General features: G+C 62.4%; 1 protein-coding gene and 1 pseudogene across 1 annotated transcript; one reads left to right on the top strand and one right to left on the bottom strand.

Moving 5' to 3' along the window:
* Positions 1-1,140, top strand: part of LOC101629558 — a 16,384-nt pseudogene extending 15,244 nt beyond the window's left edge.
* Positions 1,141-1,256: 116 nt separating this feature from the next.
* KMT2B (lysine (K)-specific methyltransferase 2B) lies at positions 1,257-16,082 on the bottom strand. Its single transcript, XM_012730498.1, has 34 exons — positions 16,014-16,082; positions 15,776-15,926; positions 15,240-15,517; positions 15,025-15,080; positions 14,502-14,780; positions 14,133-14,227; positions 13,801-13,899; positions 13,569-13,682; positions 13,281-13,427; positions 13,092-13,187; positions 12,488-12,605; positions 11,890-12,003; positions 11,548-11,732; positions 11,365-11,454; positions 11,192-11,296; positions 10,998-11,071; positions 10,374-10,495; positions 10,201-10,292; positions 9,983-10,120; positions 9,249-9,407; positions 8,896-9,016; positions 8,747-8,825; positions 8,493-8,653; positions 7,393-7,620; positions 6,014-7,307; positions 5,841-5,930; positions 5,655-5,764; positions 3,208-3,345; positions 3,047-3,121; positions 2,767-2,944; positions 2,367-2,474; positions 2,181-2,264; positions 1,942-2,071; positions 1,257-1,842 (listed from the first exon to the last, which is right to left on the bottom strand). Exons 2-34 carry the CDS (start codon positions 15,875-15,877, stop codon positions 1,567-1,569), a joined length of 5,535 nt encoding a protein of 1,844 aa, XP_012585952.1. The 5' UTR covers positions 15,878-15,926; positions 16,014-16,082; the 3' UTR covers positions 1,257-1,566.
* Positions 16,083-17,760: the final 1,678 nt, after the last annotated feature.

The raw sequence follows: 17,760 nt of genomic DNA, 5'->3' as shown, positions 1-17,760 counted from the left end.
CGGTGGGTGCCATGAAAGCTGCAGGTAGAGAAGGTGGGAGTGGGGTATCCCTTCCCCCACTTTACTCCAGCTTGTGTCCAGAAGCCAGTTCCTACCAAGGGGCCCTCCGGTCTCCTACAAGGCCACTTCCGGTCTCTCGGGGACCTCTCAGCCTGCTGGGCAACTTTCTGCCTTGCCGAGTTTTGCCCTGCCCCCGGGGCTGGTTCTGCTCACCACCGCCGCCATCCTGCTGGCCCTGCGAAGGCACCACCGCTGCTGCCACCCTCGGGGCAAGGCTGCCCTCCGCCTCTGTCCTCGCATGGGGTGGGGGCGGACTCCAACACCCACACCCCCCTGTCTCTGCACCAGCCCACTCCAGGATCCTTGGAGGCCTCAGAGGCAGGGGATTCACGGAAGCAGATATCTGCCTCCACCTCTCGGCCGGGGTTAGCCTGGGATGCACCAAGGAGGGGCAGGGAGAGGGGAAGCACTCCTTCCTCCCTGTACCTCTCTATCTCCCAGAGTTGCCTGGTTTGGCATCGGAGCCCCTGCCTCGCCTTCTGAAAGATCTGGAAGTGCTGGAGGCGCTGATCATGCTGCTGGACCCTGAGCCAGGGCTGGGTGGGGGCGGGATGGCCGGTGGCACCACTAGGCACCTGGCTGCGAGGTCTGGGCAGCCTGCTGCTTGGTCCACTTTTGCCTACTCCCTGCAACCCAGCTGCTCACCCCTGCAGGCTCCGATTGAGACGGTAGTGGCAAGGGGGCCCTCTACCTCCCTGGGCCAGCTCAGCAGACACCTGGCAGGGCTGGGGCCGGCAGAAGGGCTGCAGGTGCTGTCCAGGCTGGGCAATAAAGAATCCCTTAAAGTAGGTGCCTGCAGTGGGCTTCATTATGGGGCCCTCTTGAACTACGACCTTTCCCGGGTCAAGACCCAACAGATATCCTCTCCTCCCCTTCCCTGCGATAAAGGGGCCCATGTCTTCCCCTCTCGCCCCCCCAGGAGCAGGTGTGGGGGAGCTGGCCTCTGGGCAAGCCTGCTGCGGAGGGGGGCAGTGCAGGGGGGGGGCGTGGGTCATTGCCACAGGACCCGCTGGGCTCTCACTGGGAAGGGCAGACTATGTTGCTCCAAAGCCCTCACTCACTCCACAGTCCACTGGATGACTGCCTCACCTATCAGTTTGGGCCGATGGGTTTTTCCTTGGCTTGGGATGGGCGCAAGGTAACTCGAAACGGGGGCTGCTTTCTGCCCCCCAACAGACAAATGGGAAGACCACCTCTCCAAACATTGACAGACTTTATTGTGGGGGGTTCCCACCTGGGTTCCCACCCTCTTAAATAAAAAAGTGCATAGAAAAGAAGGGATTTAGAAACCTTTGTACAGTATCTACATCCTGGGCCCCCAGGGCATTTAGGGGGCCGATTGCTGGGTGGGCTGGAGGGGTGGAGGCAAGGCCCTTGCCACCGGCACACCCACATCCACCCTGAACTTGAGGGTGGGGGTGAGATGCTCAGGGAGGAACTGGGAAGCCCCCAGGCTAGGGCCAGATGGCAGCAGGGGTCATGGGGATGACGCGGGCAGCCACGGCTTCAGTTAAGGAACCGACGGCAGCGCTTGGCGCCACAGTTGCAGGGCAGCTTGTTGCTGGCATCCTCGATGGGGAACTTGTAGTCATAGGTGAGCTCCTCACCGCGCAAGATGCGGCGCAGGGCGAAGATGACAATGTGCTTCTGGCCCTCCACGTGGATGACTCGAGAGAAGCAGTTGGGCTCACACGAGTGGTTGATGAAGCGGGCGGCGTTGCCGTGCATCGTGGCGTCCACGACGTCAAAGTCATCCATGCGGAACATGTAGCACCCGATGCCCTGGAGGGCGGGACAGGCGCAGTCGTGTTCTGTCCCCACAGCCCGCCCTGCCTCGGCCCCGGCTCCGCGCTGCGCACCTGCCTGCCCGGCAGCGCCTACCTTCCCGTCGTAGAACTTCTCCCGCTTGTCAGTCAGCACAGAGCGAATGACAATACCAGAGTACTCGATGACCATCTCACCCGCGTCGATGTTGCGCTTACAGAACAGGCCCCGCCCGTGGATGGCAGATCTGCAGGTGGTGGTGGGGGCCAGCTCAGAGCTCGGGGGACAGGCCCACGACAGCCCCACACGGGTGCCTGTCCGCCCACCGCAGGGGCCTCCTCCCCAACCCCACTAACCTGTAGACACCCACAGCCTCTTTGGACGTCTTCTTGAGATGGCGAAAGCGCATGGCCATGGGCAGCTCCAGGCTGGTGGCACGTCTGATGGGGACAGCAGCGCCACAAAAGCTGGTACCCAGGCCGCCCCTGGTCCCTTCTTTGAAGACCGAACAGACCCCCAGCACCCTGGCCTGCCCGCCATACCTGGTGGACCTGAGCTGCACCTCATCCTCTTCCTCATCGCAGGTGGCTCCCTCAGGGAGCACCCGGTGCTGGGAGGCCAGGAAGTTGAACATGTCGAAAGTACACTTCCTGCAGGCGGGAGGAAAGGGAGGGGGAGGCTCAGAGCCAGTCCTTCCAGGGGCTACTCCCTAGCTATTCGACTCGGGCCTACTGCTAGGCACGCGGGAGAAGTGCTTCAACGGAAGACACTGGTGAAGGGGAACGGAAGGGGGCCATTCTCCCACTGGGCACCTAGAAGGAGTTCTCCAGCAGCCTAGTGTCTTCTTCCCAGGCCTCAGGTTTCCACTGACGGTGACTTAATCCCACCCACGAGAACTCCCACTGGGTTCCCCGGCCAGGCATCACACCCCAGACCTCTCACCGGAGATAGACCTCCGCGCGGGCCGCCCCGTGGGGATTCAAGGGCGGCTCCTCCTGGCCCTCTCCCTGCTGGTGGTAGCGGAACTTATAGTGTTGGCAGCGCTGGGCGCCCGGCAGCTGCTCCGCCAGGAAGATGACAGCATCATGGTGGATGCCCAGGAGCCTTGCCCCACTCATTCCTGGGGGAAGTGAGAGGTGAGGGCACAGGGCCAGTCAGGGAGGCCCACCGAGTGCTTGCAGGCCAGCCCAGCCTCCCGTATCCCTGCAGATGCCACACTCACCACTGAAGGAGAGGTGTCGGAGCCGGGCATGCCCTCGGGCCTCTTGCACCTTCTCAATCAGCGTTCTCCAGGCCCCTGGGAGAGGGCAGGGCCCGAGCAGTCAGAATGGTTGTGGGGGATGGGATGGCTGCCCTCCCTGCCGATGCCACCGCCTCACTCACCCTCCAAGCTCTCTGCCTCCACGCTGAACCCGTCCTCACTGCTGATCTCAAAGCGCAGGTGCGGGCCAGCCCGTTTTGGGGCCTGGTTCTCTTTGTCCTCTGGGGATGGAGGCTCTTCCTCTGAGCTCGAAGCTTCACCTGCTCCCAAGGGGCAGGTCAGAGTAGGTGAGGATTACACTTTCTGGCCTCAGAAACTCCCAGGCCCCCAAAGCTCACCCTTCCTCTGGGCATAAATGCAGACATGGGGTTGGTCAGTCCTGTTCTTGCTGATTCCCCAGTGAACCCTATAGAACAGGTTTTTTCCCCCAAAGAGGTCCTTCCTGCAGACCTTCTTGAGTAAATGAGCAGTTCCACAGAGGCTGGGGTGCTGTGGCTCCGCGGGACTCATTTTCGGCTCACTGACCCCAGCTTACCATAAAAGGTCACCTACCCTTCACCAGCCACATATAAAATTGAACACACTGGAGAATCATATCCTGCACGATTTTTATATGCAGTACCTTTCTGTAGCTGTTTTTTATTGGGCTGTTGGCAAAGTCACGATGCATTTTTGCTTGAAAAACAGAAAAAAATGCCTCATGACTTTTTCGAAGACCTATTACAGAGGCCCGCACTCACAGACTCAAGGACATAGACATTAGGGACTACTCTCAGGAGCTAAAGGCAGAGCAAACAGGATCGCTGACGGGGGAGGAAGGGACGTCAAAGACAGTCAGGGACAAGCCTGGACCTAGGCCTGGACAACTGAAAGGATACAGTGGCCACTGAGCGATGGGGGTGGGGGGAGTGAGTTTTGGGGGGAAGGACAGTGTGTTTCGGACACACTTAGTCTAATGATCCTCGCAGAAGCCTCCCCTCGCGGCTTGTGGTGGAGCTGGCGAGCAGGAGCACAGCCAGTAAGCCGGGGGCGGGTGAAATGTGCTAGGGAAGCGGCTGAGAGCTAGCTGAAGGCCCTGGGCATGCCCATGGCAAAGTCCGGGCCAGAAGCTGACACGCCTGCGTTGAGCGGGTGGACCAATGAGCAGGCGCAACCAGAGAGCAGACGGGTGGGTGCCGGGACAGAAGAAGTGCTGCAGAGGGAGGAAGGGGCAGCACTGCTACTGCCACTGCCCCTGGAAGTGGGCAGGGGCTGTCCCCAGCCTTGAGTGGCATGGGGAGCTCCACGCTGAGTGAGGACTGAGGCAGGATTCAGCTGGTCACTTCTCCCGACCACCATGCCCGCTCCTGTGTCCCCCGGATCTAAGCAAGGCCCGAACCCAGCCCCACAACATCCCCAGGCCTCCACGGACCAGGTCTGCCATGTCAGTCCTCTCCCCACCCTCAACTCCACTCTGTCCTCTGAACACACCAGGGCCCCGGCCCAGATCTTCTCTCTCTGCCTTCTTTCCCACTGTGTCGCCCTAAGGTGCTGTGCACTTGCTAATGACCGTGTCTGGTCCCTGTGCTCAGACCCCCGTCAGCGGCCTTGCACTAAATACCCTCAGCTCACGCCACTCGGCTTCCACGGTCAGCAGCTGCGCTGATCCACACATCTGGCTAGGACTGGCATCACAGGAAGTTAAGCGCCTTGGGCTGTCGCATGTCAATTTGCTTGGCCCAGTGCCCCTCCTGGCGCCCATGACAACAAAGCACCACTTCCCTGCAGTTTCCCACTCATTCACTCACCCCACACACCAAGGTCTCCGTAAGCACCCTCCTGCCCCCCCTCTCGGAGAGGCCGCCTACTGAGCGAGCCCGTTCACCATCCTTCCACTCCTTGTCCACGAGCCGCCTGTCCTCAGTCGTCACGCCGAACCCTTCAACAGCTGACCTGCCTACCTCCCCCCAGCTCAGCCTTTGGCAAGGTGCCTGGGTGCCGTTTTGGCTTATCACCCAGACTTCACTCTGGATTCTGAAGCATCCTCCCGTCCTGCTCACATAGCACCCCAACCCTCTCCCCACCCCCAGGCCTGGCGGCCTCTGGCAGTGGGATGCAGACACTCCCTTCCCAGGGGCTCTGGCGAGTCGCACGAGAGGACACCCCAACTGAACACATACGTCATGTGAACTCTAGGGACAGATTGAGGCCCCTCCTCTGATCATGCCCACTTCTGCCACACTGAGGTGGTTTCTATTCTTTCCGGTTGTTGCCCACAATGTCATCTTCAAAGTTACGAGGTACCTGACCCTTGACCCTGAGACGCTAAGCTCTGAGGCCCTCCCCCTGGGCTCCTGGGCATGTTCAGTCAAATTGCTTCCAAGAGCTTCTTACATGGAGCTGCTACTTCTGTTTTTACCACAAGTCCTACGCTCCCTGAGGGCCTCTCTGCAACTCCAGCACCCAGCCTTAGGCTCACTCTGGCAGAGGTGCAATGTGCAGCACCAATGGGTGTCGTATGAAGTGCAACAATTCTGCATCTGAGGCAGGTAGTGGGGAAGAGGCCAGGAGAAGGCAGGCTGACCCCCACCTGAGTAGTGGTGCCACTGGGACTCAAGCAGCAAGTCGGGGGGACCGTCGGATGTCCGCGTAGCACCGCCATCTGGAAGTGGCAGCAGAGGGGACCGGTCTTGGAGGGGCCTATGAGGAGAGACCTGTCAGAAAAGGGAAGGGACAGAGGCCCCAGGGTCTCAAGGGAAGGGCACTGGCCGCTCACCTCTGGCTTTCCTCCCCGGCGGGCTCCCCAGGATCGTCCAGGTCTAGAACTCCACGCACAGTGGGCGTCTTCATCCGCACTCGGCTAAACCTGGGGGGGAACCACAAGAAGGCTGAGCTGCCTGCAGCCTGCTGCTCCCGGCCTCCTTCCAGAGCCTCAAGGTCGTCACTTACCCGCTGCCACTAAGTCCTGCAACCCCCTGGGGGGGTTCCTCCAAGGACTCCCCATCTTCCTCCAGCCGGGGGGTCTTGCTTGGGGGAGGCGCCGGTGGGGAACGGCCAGAGAAGGTGGACACCCTCTTGACGCGGATGGCCTGGCGGGGTGGGCTGGGGGGTCCACTGCTCAACACCAACGTCAATGGAGGGGGTGGAGGGGGTGGGGCAGGGCGGACCACCACTGGCAACATACCCAGCAAGGGACCTGGGGGCAGAGTCCAGGAGGTGGGGGCTGTGGGGGGGACAGGTGGGGGGAGAGGCGGCTGCTTCACTGGGGGTGAGGCAGGCTCACCCTCCCCAGTCATTTTCACAAACACTTGCCCCAGCTTGTTGACAAGGATAATTTTGGATGTGGCAGGTTTGGGGGGCTCAGGGGCAGGGCCGAGGCTCAACACCCGGACCCCTGGGGCCCCAGGGAGCCAGGCAAATGTCCGGGTAGGGTCAGCTGGGCTAGGGGGAAGGGCCTGGGGGGGCTGGCTGCCATTCGCTATAGGTGGTGGTTGGGGGAGCGCCTCCTCTCTGGGCCCAACATCTCCCTCCCCTGGCCCCCCCAGGTTCTTCAGCACAAAATCCACAATCTCCGAAGGCAAGTCCTCAGGAGGTCGGGCCCTGTCCCCGGCAGCCCCAATGGCCCCGGCCCGGCCTGCTCCTGGCCCCGAAGGAGGAGCGCCCTGGCCCCGCGGCTGCTGGACAGCCTCGGCCTCGCTGTCTGTGCCGTCATCCACACCATCCAGCTGCTCGATGCGGGGCGCGCCCGAGAGGGGGCCGGGCGCCAAGGCAGGGCCAGACACCACAGTCACAGGGAAATGGACGTAGCGCGGGGTGGAGCTGGTTTCTTCCTCTGAGCTGTCCCCGGGGCCCCCATGGCTGCTCCCCACTGCCCCGGCGGCCACAATCTCTTCCTGGAAGGGCTCAGTCCCCAGCAGGGTGGCCGCAAAGTCCAGGTCAGCAGCACTCAGTCCTGACACCACCTCCATGTCCTCAAAGTCTGGGCCCAGGTCTTCAGGGGGTGGCGGGGGAGATGGGGCCAGGCCAGGGGGAGCCAGCTCCCCTGAGGTAGGTGTGAGGGCTCTAATGACTGAGGTAGGAGGGGGCACCCTGAGCTGAGGGGAGGTTCTGAGAGGGGGCGAGGCCCGTCGTGACGGTGGCAACCGGGGGGCCAGGGGGCTGGGACGACGGGAGCGTCTGGGGGGAGCTGGGAAGTCCGGGTCTCCTACTGTAGGGATGTGGTGGGCCAGAGAAGATGGACTTCCTGTTGAGGAAGGGTCAGGGTCAGTGCATTCTTGTCTCACCCCACCCACCCCCTTTCCCTCCCCTGAACATTCTGAGGTACTCACCAGGGGAGGGCAAAGGTCCAAAGGAGACACCCCCCAAGGGCCTCCGGGATGGTGAGTAGTTGGGCACTTTGATTCGAGCCCCCAAGAAGGAGCGGGGGGCTGGGGGAGGGGGGTTGCTTGGATCCAACCGAAGTGGGGGGTCCTGGTTCTGAATGGGTGAGTGGTGCTCAGGAGCTCCAGGGATAAGAGCATCTGCATCTGGCGGGGGGTCCACATGATCTGGGGGTGCTAGGGAAGCAATGGGAACACTTGAGGGCAGCAAGGACTGAGGACTGGACCCCATACCTTCCCCTTGCCCTGGGCCGCTTGCTCCTCCTGTCTGCTCTCGAACAGGTCAGGTGGCTTCAGCAAACCCCCACCCAACTAGGTCAGGGCCCCTTCGTGGCCCGACTCTCCGTCTCTCTATCTGCCTCATCGCTGGCCGCCTACTGCCTTCACTGACTGAGGTGCCCGGTGCCAAGAGGGGCACTGCCCTCTCCAGCACGGCCAGTCCTGCCACTTTCTCACCTGCTCTGCACACCCCGGCCACAGCAAACGCATCCGCCGTCCTGATATCTGCACTCCCACGACCCGGCTCCACCCGACCTGGACACGCTCATCTCTGCCTCCTCCCCACAGCCCGGATCCAGGCAGAAGGCCTGTACCCGCCTCCCCTCCATGTCGCGTCATGTCATGCTCTGTCTTGGCAGAGGGCCCTCACCCACAATCAGTCCGAAGCTTTTCCTCCACAGAGCCCACGACCCCCCGCCCGCCAGTCTCCAAGCTAGTGGGGTGTCAGAGGGTGAGTACAGGGACCAAGCAGTTTCAGGTTCAAATCCTGGCTCCACCACCAGGCTACGGGGAGAACAACTGCCCCTTCAGATGTTAGTACAACAGGGGCCGGTGGGGGGCACTAAATGAGCACGTAGCCCCAGTCAGGAGGCCTCAATGCTCCCTAGTCTGCCCAGAAGTCGCCACCCCCAAGCAGGTAGCGTGAGGCTCTTCCCCGTTTCCTGTGACCCGCAAAGTGCAGCCCCGGCACAAACGCCTGAGCATCAGCTAAGGACGGGCAGCCACCTGGAAGGGCAGCGTCAGAGCACGCGGCAGCTCTGAGGCCTCACCTAAGGGAGGGGCAGGGCTGTGCACAATGGTCTGGTTCTCCTCTGCTGCTTCCAGGTGAACCGGCTCTTCCCTCGGCCCCCACGGCCGATACTCCAGAATGCGGCACCGATACCAGCAGCGCCGCCGAGCATCCACTGTGCTCCAGTACAGACGGGAGCACCTGTCGGGGGGCAGGGGGGCAAGAGTCAGGACACCTGGGAAGTGGGATCCAGCCCTGCCGCCCCGACCCGGCGAGGCCCGCGGAGCTGCTCACTGGTAGCCAATGGGGAAGAGCCGTCCCTCGCAGTCTGAGAGGTCAGACAGAGTACCCAAGGAGTCGATTCGGATGGAGCCTGTGGTGCAGAGGAGGAGTCAGGGAAGGCCAGCAGGGCCAGGGAGACCGTGTGCTCGCGCTCGGCTTACCAATGAGCACGTTGATGGCATCAGGTTCGAGACCCGTCAAAAACTTTCGCTTGAAGTTGATGCCCTCGAAGTCCACGTAGACTCGGCGGAGAACGTCAAATCCGTCAGGGGTCACGATCTCCTGGGAGGTAGGTGGCGAATGGGGTTGCTGGATTGGTGGGTGGCGAGGGGGATTCGAGGGAAGGTTCTGTAGGCAGGGACTGGACAGTCGGGGGCTTGGCTAAAGGACGCCGGGAGAACAAGGAGGAGACACTGAGACACAGCAGGAACCAGGCCTGAGGGGTCACGGGGGTCCCTGAATGGAGGGGGAGGAAAAGCAAGGGGGTGCTGTCTCCCCCACAGTTCTGGCTCACCTTGCCATCCAGCAGGTCTGTGTGCTTCTGGCAGAAAACCTTCTTGTCATCCTGGAAGATGCAATAGCTGGCCCGGGCGCACATGAAGTGGAAGTTGCTGAGGCAGGAGGAGAGGCAGCAGCCGACGGTGGCGCCAGGCTTCAGGCAGAGCTCACAGCGCTGCGGGGGGAGGGCTGCTGAGTGCGGAGGCCAGCGCCGGGGCCGGGGCCTCGCGCACGCCATCACCATCCTCGGGACTCACTCGGGCCTGTTGGCCAACGCCTCACACAGCAAGGCCCTTGCCACACAGCCTCCGTGAGCTGCATCCAGGGCCAAGTGCACATCAGAACCACTTCGGGTTTTTCGAAAGCACAGTGTTGCACCCGGGAGAAAAATAACAAAGCTCCCTCTTCCCGAGCGGCAGTCTTTGTCCGTGCTACTGCGGAACCCAGACGCCATTCAAGCCTCGTGGTGTCCCTGCAACAGGCACCCCCACCCCGCAGGGAGCCGAGGCCCTCCAGGGGACATCCAGCACGGCTTCCACCAACAGACCCTCTAACTCTGCGTTTCCCAGGCCCAGCCCCTCTAGGGTCAGCGTGCACGAACAGGAAAAAAGCAGCTACTGCTGCGGCCCCGGAACCTCAGACCGACCAAGAAAGGCACTGCGCAGGCGTGGTGCCAGGGCTGGCTGGGGAGCGTGCGACCCGAGTGCACAGGAAGAGGCTCCCCCCAGCCCTCCTGGCCCGTGCCCTCACCATCTGCCTCCCTCGAGCCACAGCCGCGTGTACATTCTTAAGGGAGCCATCGTTTTCCTCGAACACTTCAGCTGACCAAATGGCACAGTTGACATGTGTCCACTCATTCTGCCCGATGTACAGGAGCCGCCCTGCCTCCTGCGAGCAGAGGAGTGAGGTGAGTGAAGCTGCCCTGGGGCCCAGGCATCACAAGCTAGGGCTTCACGCGGCCGCCTCACCTTCGAGTCTGCGTCCCCGTACTTGAGACAGAGCGCACACTGACGGGGGTCTTCCAGGTGTGAGGACGCGGCTGGGCCCTTGCCCTGGCAAGCTGGGGGCGAAGGGAAATCTGAGACTCAGGACCCAGAGCCCGACGCCCTCTCACAGGGCTCCGACTTCCAGCCCCCCTTACCAGTGCCCGCCGAGGGGTCTCCTGGAGGTTGCCCTGACTCTGGGGTCTCTGGCTCCTGCTGCCTCCACTGAGCGTAGACGTGGTCCAAGGATGGAGGCAGCACGGCGTTGGGAAGGACTCCGCTGCGGACAGACGGGGTCAGCGTCTGACAGGGCTGGCCAGGGGGCTGGACGGGGCCCACCCGGGATCAGCCTAAACGTGCCCGACCCTCCCTGTCTGCACGCAGGAGATGCTGCTCCCAAGCAAGCCTCTCCTCCCACCTTTGCCCCATGAACTGACGCTCCCCAGACCCGCAGTCTTCTGCCACCTCAGTTTGGATGCCCTCTCGTCTGAGGAGCCTGACCTCCGAGGCCCCACCAGGTGACCCCCTGGGCTTCCTCATCATGGCTGTGGTCCTCTGGGCCATCATGCCTGCCCAACCCCCAACACCGCTTTGCCCAAAGCAACAGAGTGAGAGCTAATTTCACTTCTGAGACTCTGCTATTCTAGAACCACCAAAGATGCTGTCCTAGTCCCACCACCCTCCAGACCCTAAATCTGCTCATCTCCTCTCGGTCCAGCTTGATCCCTGGACTCCCCAGGGCCCTCACTCTCTGGCCCCCTCCTGGGCCCAGCCCTGCTCACTTTGGCAGCCGGGTACTCCGTCGCCAGTACTTGGGGTCATGGGCGTCGAACCAGCCGAACGCAGCCTCTAGCAGCTGGAGAGTGGGTTAACAGGATGAGAGGGGCTTCCGCAGGAGGTGGCGGGGGCAGGGTCTGAAGGACCCATGTTTTCCCCGCCACCACCCAAGCCACGACAGCATCTCCCAAGAGCACACCTTCAGCAGGAGCCCCTTTGTCTGGCCTCCAGCCCGGCGCTCTGGGGGCTCCCCTTCTTCTGAGTGCCTCATCAGAATGCCGACCATGTCCTCCATGAAGCTGTGCTGTAAGGGGATTTGTTAGGGTCGCGCCCCACCCCCGTGACACCCACCTGTTCCTGTGAGCCACTCACCACGGACTTATAGTGGCCTTCCTCAAAGCGCTGACTCACGGCCTGCAGACCACAGGGTCCTGGGTGCAGCTGCTTTCCATCCTGCCCACACTGAGAGAGGGGAAGTCAGCCGCTAGCGCCAGCCTGCCCCCCGCCCCGCCCCGGGCCGGGCCCCCTGCCCCCCGCCCCCGCAGCTTTCCAGACCTGGGTGCACAGCAGCAGGGGGCCTGCCGCCTTGGAGTTCAGCAGGCCCTGCAGCACCTGGCGCAGGCCTCCCTGTAGAGCCCCACTTAGGGCCTCTCGCCAGCGGGGGTGCGTAGCCCCAGCACACGGTCCACAGGTGTAAAGCACCGAGTCGGGGAGCCCCGAAAGGATCTCATAGTCTTCATCTAGAACCAGGGTGGAAGAAAAAATGGGTGGGTGAATGGGAGAGCCCTGAGCATTCAGCGCTGCCAGGGTATTTCCGGCACCGGTCCTCCGAGGGCTGCCAGGGAGACGGGCCAGGGCCCCCCCGGGCTGGGTCACAGCCCGAGCCCTGCCGCGCACCCGAGAGGCCTTCACACTTGGCATGCACCCAGTGGTCGCACTGCGCGCACTGCATCATCTTGCTCTCGTAGTCGTTGTCTTCGTAGCAGCGGGTGCAGATAGGGCAGTAGTTTCCTGGAGCAGAGAGGGGAGAGGAGGACTTCAGAGGGGCTCAGGCCGCTGTACCCTGCTGGGCGTCAGCCACCTCCTGACTGCGGCCATGGGGGTGTCCAACCACGGTGCTCCATCTTGGGTCTCTACCGCTTCCAAAACACTGGCTGAGAGAACGTTCTCCCTCCTACCTCTACACCCTAAGAATAGGGTCTGGCTTCACTTGCTGCCTGAACGAATGTGGAAATCTAGGTGTGCAAACAGCTCAGTAGACACCTGAGGCTGCAGGAGGTTATCTCAGGGGCTGCCAAGAAGTCGGGTTCCAGGCCCTACACTCTCACTGTCCTGAGCAGGGCTCCGTGTCCCCCATTCTGTGCCCTGGGCAGAAGGGAAGGCTCCACGTGGGAGTGGGTGGGAAGCCACTACAGAAAGGCACTGCCAGCTGCCTGCCGAGGAGCGGCCATTCCCTGGTGGCCCCCAGGGTCCATTTCACCTGACAGGTCCCCACCTTTCTCAAAGAGCTGGGTGCACCTGGGGCAGAGGCTGTAGTCGCCAGACCACTCGACGTCCCAGTTCTTGCCTGGAGTCGCTCCACAGCTCTTACAGCGCACGCAGGCTGAGCAGATCTGGGGAGGGGTGATGTTAGGGGAGAGCCGCACACCAGCTGGACGGGGCAAGGGGAAGACAGGCCAGGAGGGATGGGGCGCAAGCAGGAAACAAACAAGGGCAGACAGGGGAGCAAGAACGCATAGGAGGCAAGTAGCGGGAAGATGACAGGGAGAAAAAGAGAAGAGAGGCCAGAGGGAGAGGCAGAAGAGGAGAAACCGGCAAGAGGGACGAGGGAGGAAGGGGATGAGGGGAAGAAGTGAGGGGCGGTTGGGGAAGATTCTGAGCCTGGGGCTATGAGATCCAGCAGCCTCTGAGACCATTCCACACAAATTCTACACACAAGTCTTATCTGTGTGAAGCTGCTGAAAAGGAAACACATTGACCAACTCCTCATAAAGACTCCCACCTTCCCCTTCTCGCAAGAGCCCTGGCGAGGGCAAGCTCGGGGAGAGGGTGTTTAAACAGACTCCAAGGCAAGGGGGCGGGTGGGGCGCATCGCTCACCCAGTGGCGCCGTTTGCGGGTGGCCCGTGTCGGATAGCTGGGCCCCAGGCAGGCTGGGTGGTAGGCGTGGCGGCAGCGCTCACATTCCAGAAGGTGCTGTCGGATTTGGGGAAGGAGCAATGGCAGAGTCGGCCGGCACAGGGAGACCCCCCGCTCCGCGCCCCACTGAGCCCAGGCCCGAGCCCACACCTTGGATCCCCGGCCTTTACGCCCACACACGTGGCAGAACTTGCAGCGGCGGCAGCACCAGGTGTCGTGGTGTTGGGGCAGGGGGCGCTCGGCCTCCTCCAGGCAGAAGGGGTGGAAAGGGTCACAGCAGACTTGGCAGAACACCAGCTGGGGTGGGAGAGAGCAAACGATGGCCAAAGCGTGAGGCCAAGAAACCAGGGAACGAGGCCCGACTGAGAGAGCCCAAGAAATCAGGTAGCTGAGAGCCGACAGACACGTGGGGGGTGTGTGAAAAAGACAGGGTTCAACCTCATGCAGGCCTTTACTGGCACACAGCAAGCACACCATCGGTGGGCCCCCCGGCACAGACGTGAGCACGCTCAGGCCGCCCATCAGCCACACGTTCTCTAGGTCACAGTCCTCCTGGGGAGAGAGAACAGAGCCGTCCTGGAAGGCCTGGCTTCTCAGGAGCAATTAACAAGTCTCTTTCAACAAGTCTCTGCAACAGCCCCTCCACCCCCTCGTCCCGCCAGTACTGTACCTTAAAATCCACGCGGACTCGGTGCACGCCATCAGGGGATTTTTGTTTTCCAGTCCAGCCATTGGGAAAAGAGGCGAAGGGGCCAGGGGCCAAAGCGTCCTGGGGGCAGGGCCTGGTCAGAGCGCTGCCGGCCCCTCGCGGCCTCCTCTCCGCACAGGCCTCCCCCGACCCTGGCTTCCGCCCGGATCCTAATGGCGTTCCAGGAGGAGAGGCCAGGTGCTCCCGAGCGCCTACCATCCAGTGTGGGCAAAACACAGCACCCGACTGCCAGGACACCCCTAGAGGGCGAGAGCCCCGCCTCCCACAGGGCTGGGATTCTGGGCTGTGCTCACCTTGTCCAGGCGTCTGCGGGCTTTAAGCTGTAACACGGGCTGAAGGGTGGGTTTGCGGGGTCGGCTCTGCTCCTCGGGTTCAGGTACTGGCAGCTCTAGGCAGGAGACATCAGCAGCGAGGTTTCCCCTCCCCTGCCCGACTCCACAGCCCCCCTGTGTTACCCAGCTCCCCGAGGTCTTTTTCAGTTTGCCAAGGCCCTGGCGATGAGTCAGGCCACACTCCAGTAAGCTGCTGGAAACCTTGCACATCGCCCTCCCTGTCCACCTCTAGCTCAAGCTGCTGTCATACCCAGAGCCCTGGAGCCCGGCGCCCCATCGCTCTCCACACCCATGACGGGACTGGTAGTGGAAGCAACAAGCAATCCTCACCATTCTCTCGGGGGGTCCTACGCCGGGGAGCAGGGGGACCCCCGGGCTCCGAGTCATCCGAGTCCTCGAAGATATCATAGGAGGGTCGCTGTTTGACGCAGCGCCGGGCTGACTTGCGCTGCAGTAGGAGGGAGTCCTGCTCCTCGGACCCTGGGGGGGCCACCACCTCCTCCCGGGGCCCCCCAGCCCCCGCCCCCCGGCGTGGGCCTGGAGGACCAGGGGAGGCCTCAGGAGATTCATCGGAATCCCAGGGCAACAGCGTCTTCACTATCGTCCGGCCTGTGGGAACAGGGGACTTAGTAGGATTTGAGCTCCGTCAGGGACATGGGACACTGGAATGGAGAAAAGCCAGAGAGCAGTGGGGCAGAGACAAGAACGGGAGAGGCACGAAGGCAGCACACGACGGCAGAGACGACATAGACGGGGCTGTGAACGCAGGAACGCAAGACAGACGAGGGGCGCCCCCCCCGCCCCCCGACGCTGGGTAAGGGTGCACAAGCAAGTACTCCTCAAGCCTCGTTACCTTTCTTAGCCAGGCGCTCCATCTTCCGAGCCTCTATCTTGTCACACTTACGGTATCTGGGGAGGGGAGCAGCACGTCACCAGGGGAGGGGACTGTGGTCTGGGGGAAGAGAGGAAGCTCTCCACCAGGATGCCAACCCACTGCTCTGACGGGGCGGGAGGCCCGGGTGACTGACAGCCATGGGTGGGAGGAAGCTGCATCCCAGCTACTCACACACAGCACTGCTTCTTGGTGTTGGGGCCCCCAAACTTGGGCTTGTCCAGGCAATTGACACAGGACCCACAGTCCTGCACTCGCAGGCAGCCCCGACAGTGTCCACACCGTGCCATCCGCATCTTCTTGCCGTGGTGGGAGGGCAGCGTGCGCCGAGGTGTGTGCGCCAGAGTCGCTGCAGACCCTGCGGGCTCCGAGTCTCCCCCGGCGCCTGCTGACTCCACCTTCTCCCGCTGGGAGCGCGACGGGACACTCTCAGTCTCAGATGCTGACGAGGTGTCTGCACGGCAGAGAGGAGATGGGGGCGCAAAGCCACCAGGCACCCGCCGCCCTCCTGTTCTGCCACTCAACTGCCCATCTGGCCGTCACTCATCAGCGACAGTGCCACCGAGCCCGCGTGGCTAAGGCTCGGTCCTCAACTCACATGCCACTGAGCCCCAAGCACCCAACTCGGCCCCCATTCTCCTAAGCTCTTGGTGCACTACTCACCCCAGACTTGACACAGCTGTCAAGTCTCCCCACCACACACCCACCCTACCCTCTGCGGCGAGATCCTGCCGGTCCCGGAGAGGGAGCGCGCTGAGGCGGGGCACGTCCTCAGGCACCATAGCCCGGGCCTGACCCAGGGCCACAGCAGCATGGCGGCAGACGTGCTTGATGCGGGGGCCTTGCACAGGCGACTCGGGGCCCTGGGGAAGGAGAAACGCGACTACATGTGGGGAGCTGCCCGTGCCTGCGGCCAGCCTTCTTCAGAGGGCCCTGCTCCCACTTCATACCGACGGTCTCTCTCTCTTCGCTTCCAACGATTCGTCTTCAGGCCTGACAGAGCCTCGGTCTGCTGTCTGCTTGACGGCCCCCATGCACTCCTCCATCTGCCCGCCAGGGCTTGGCTGGTGGGAGAGTAACAGGATCAGAGGGTAGAAAGCTTGGAGCTCTCCAGGGGACTAATGTAGGGCGAGGGGTTACCAGGGAAGGAACATGGGCAGCTGAGGAAGAGGGTCAGGACCGGCAATGAGAGCTCCCTGCAGTACTGGAGGGCGTTAGGGAGGCAGGAGGTTAAGGAGCTGCGGAGAACCAAGGTCGGACGTCTAGGCACAGGACCTGGCCGAAGGCCCATGCTCACCGGCATCAGAGACGCCACCTTCTGCTGCTGCTGCTGGTCGATCTTGAACAGCTGCACCTTGGCTCTCTTGAGGAGGCTGAACATCTTCTCCTCCACACCAGACAGTGGTAAGGAACCCAGGCCTGCGAGCTGGGCCTTTTCCAGGGGCGGTGGCTGCTGTGGTAGTGGAGGCTGTGGCGGAGGTGGCGACTGCTGTGGTGGTGGCTGTGGTGGTGGTAGCGGTGGCTGCAGCTGTAGCTGTGGCTGCAGCGGTGGCTGTAGGGGTGGGAGAGCCTGGGGCAACAGCTGGGTGTGCATGACCTGCAGGGGTTGCTGTAGCTGAGCCTGAGGCTGCTGCCCACTGCTCAGAGCTGGAGCCCCAGGAGGGGGCACGTCGGCCTTAACAGGAGTGGTAACCACAGGGGCAAATCGAGGCAGGCTGAGGTGGTTGGTGCGGCCTATTGCCCGTGGCTCAGGCTCAGCCGGAGAGTCATCGGCGGGAGGCGGCTCTGGCTCAGGGGCTTCAGGGGCCCCAAGAGAAGTAGTAGTAAGCACCGATTCGTAGATCTTCAAGTGGGCTTCGCTTGGGGTAAACTGAGGGGCTCGAAGGAGCAGGGGTCTCCGGGATGGAGTGACAGGGACTGGGGGTGGGGGTGGGGGTGGGGCTGGTGGAGGAGCAGGGGGAGGTGGCGGCAGTTCCCGAGTCAGTGAGGTCCAGCGAAACGTGGGTTCCCTTAGGATAGACTTTCTCTTCTCAGGGAGCGGTACAGGGCTAGATGGAGGAGTTGGGGCACGTGGGGGAGAGGGGACTGGCGCCGGTTCTTGGGGGGCGAGTGGGGAGACAGCAATGGGAGGTCGCTGAATAGGTGAGACTTCCACCTTTGGAGGCTTAGGGGGATCTTCATCCATAAATCGCCGGGGTGTCTTGATGACACGGGAGGAGCGGGCACTCACCACAGGCATAATAAACTGCCGGATATTCTTCAGGAAGGTGGTACTTTTGGGGACCACAGTGGGACTGTCTTCTAGAAGGCCTCCCATGGTGGCACTGGGGGTTGGAGGAGAGGTGCCCTCTGGCCCTGCCCGAGCAGCTTCCCGCTCAGCCCGCTGGCTGGGAGTCAGGGGAGGCCGGCCCCTCTTCCTGGAGCACACGGCTGGGACCACTGGAGGAGGGGATTCTTCCTGCTCCTCTGGGGCAGAAGGTGGAGGTGATGATGGAGGTGGGGGAGACACGGGGGGCGGTGGGGGGCAAAGTGGGGATGGGGGAGATATCGGAGGGGGTGGGGGAGGTGGAGGGGTTGAAGGAGTCAGTGGTGGTGATGGCAGCTTTAGCTCTTCCTTTTCCTCAGCTATCATCTCTTCCTCAGCTACAGCTCTCTCTTGCCCCTCGTCCTCCTCGACTTTTTCTTCTTCTCTCTCTT

The sequence above is a fragment of the Condylura cristata genome, unplaced genomic scaffold (assembly GCF_000260355.1).
Source record: "Condylura cristata isolate star-nosed mole 26May11 unplaced genomic scaffold, ConCri1.0 scaffold00028, whole genome shotgun sequence".
Lineage (NCBI taxonomy): Eukaryota > Metazoa > Chordata > Mammalia > Eulipotyphla > Talpidae > Condylura > Condylura cristata.
This window is presented reverse-complemented; position numbering and strand designations above follow the sequence as displayed.

Coding starts and splice junctions, on each gene's coding strand:
- KMT2B (XM_012730498.1), bottom strand. CDS start 15,877: ATGCTGCTGTGGCCCTGGGTCAGGCCCGGGCTATGGTGCCTGAGGACG. Junction 14,781..15,024: donor GGAGCGCCTGGCTAAGAAAG/GTAACGAGGCTT, acceptor CTGTTCCCACAG/GCCGGACGATAGTGAAGACG. Junction 2,945..3,046: donor CCGACACCTCTCCTTCAGTG/GTGAGTGTGGCA, acceptor CACTTCCCCCAG/GAATGAGTGGGGCAAGGCTC.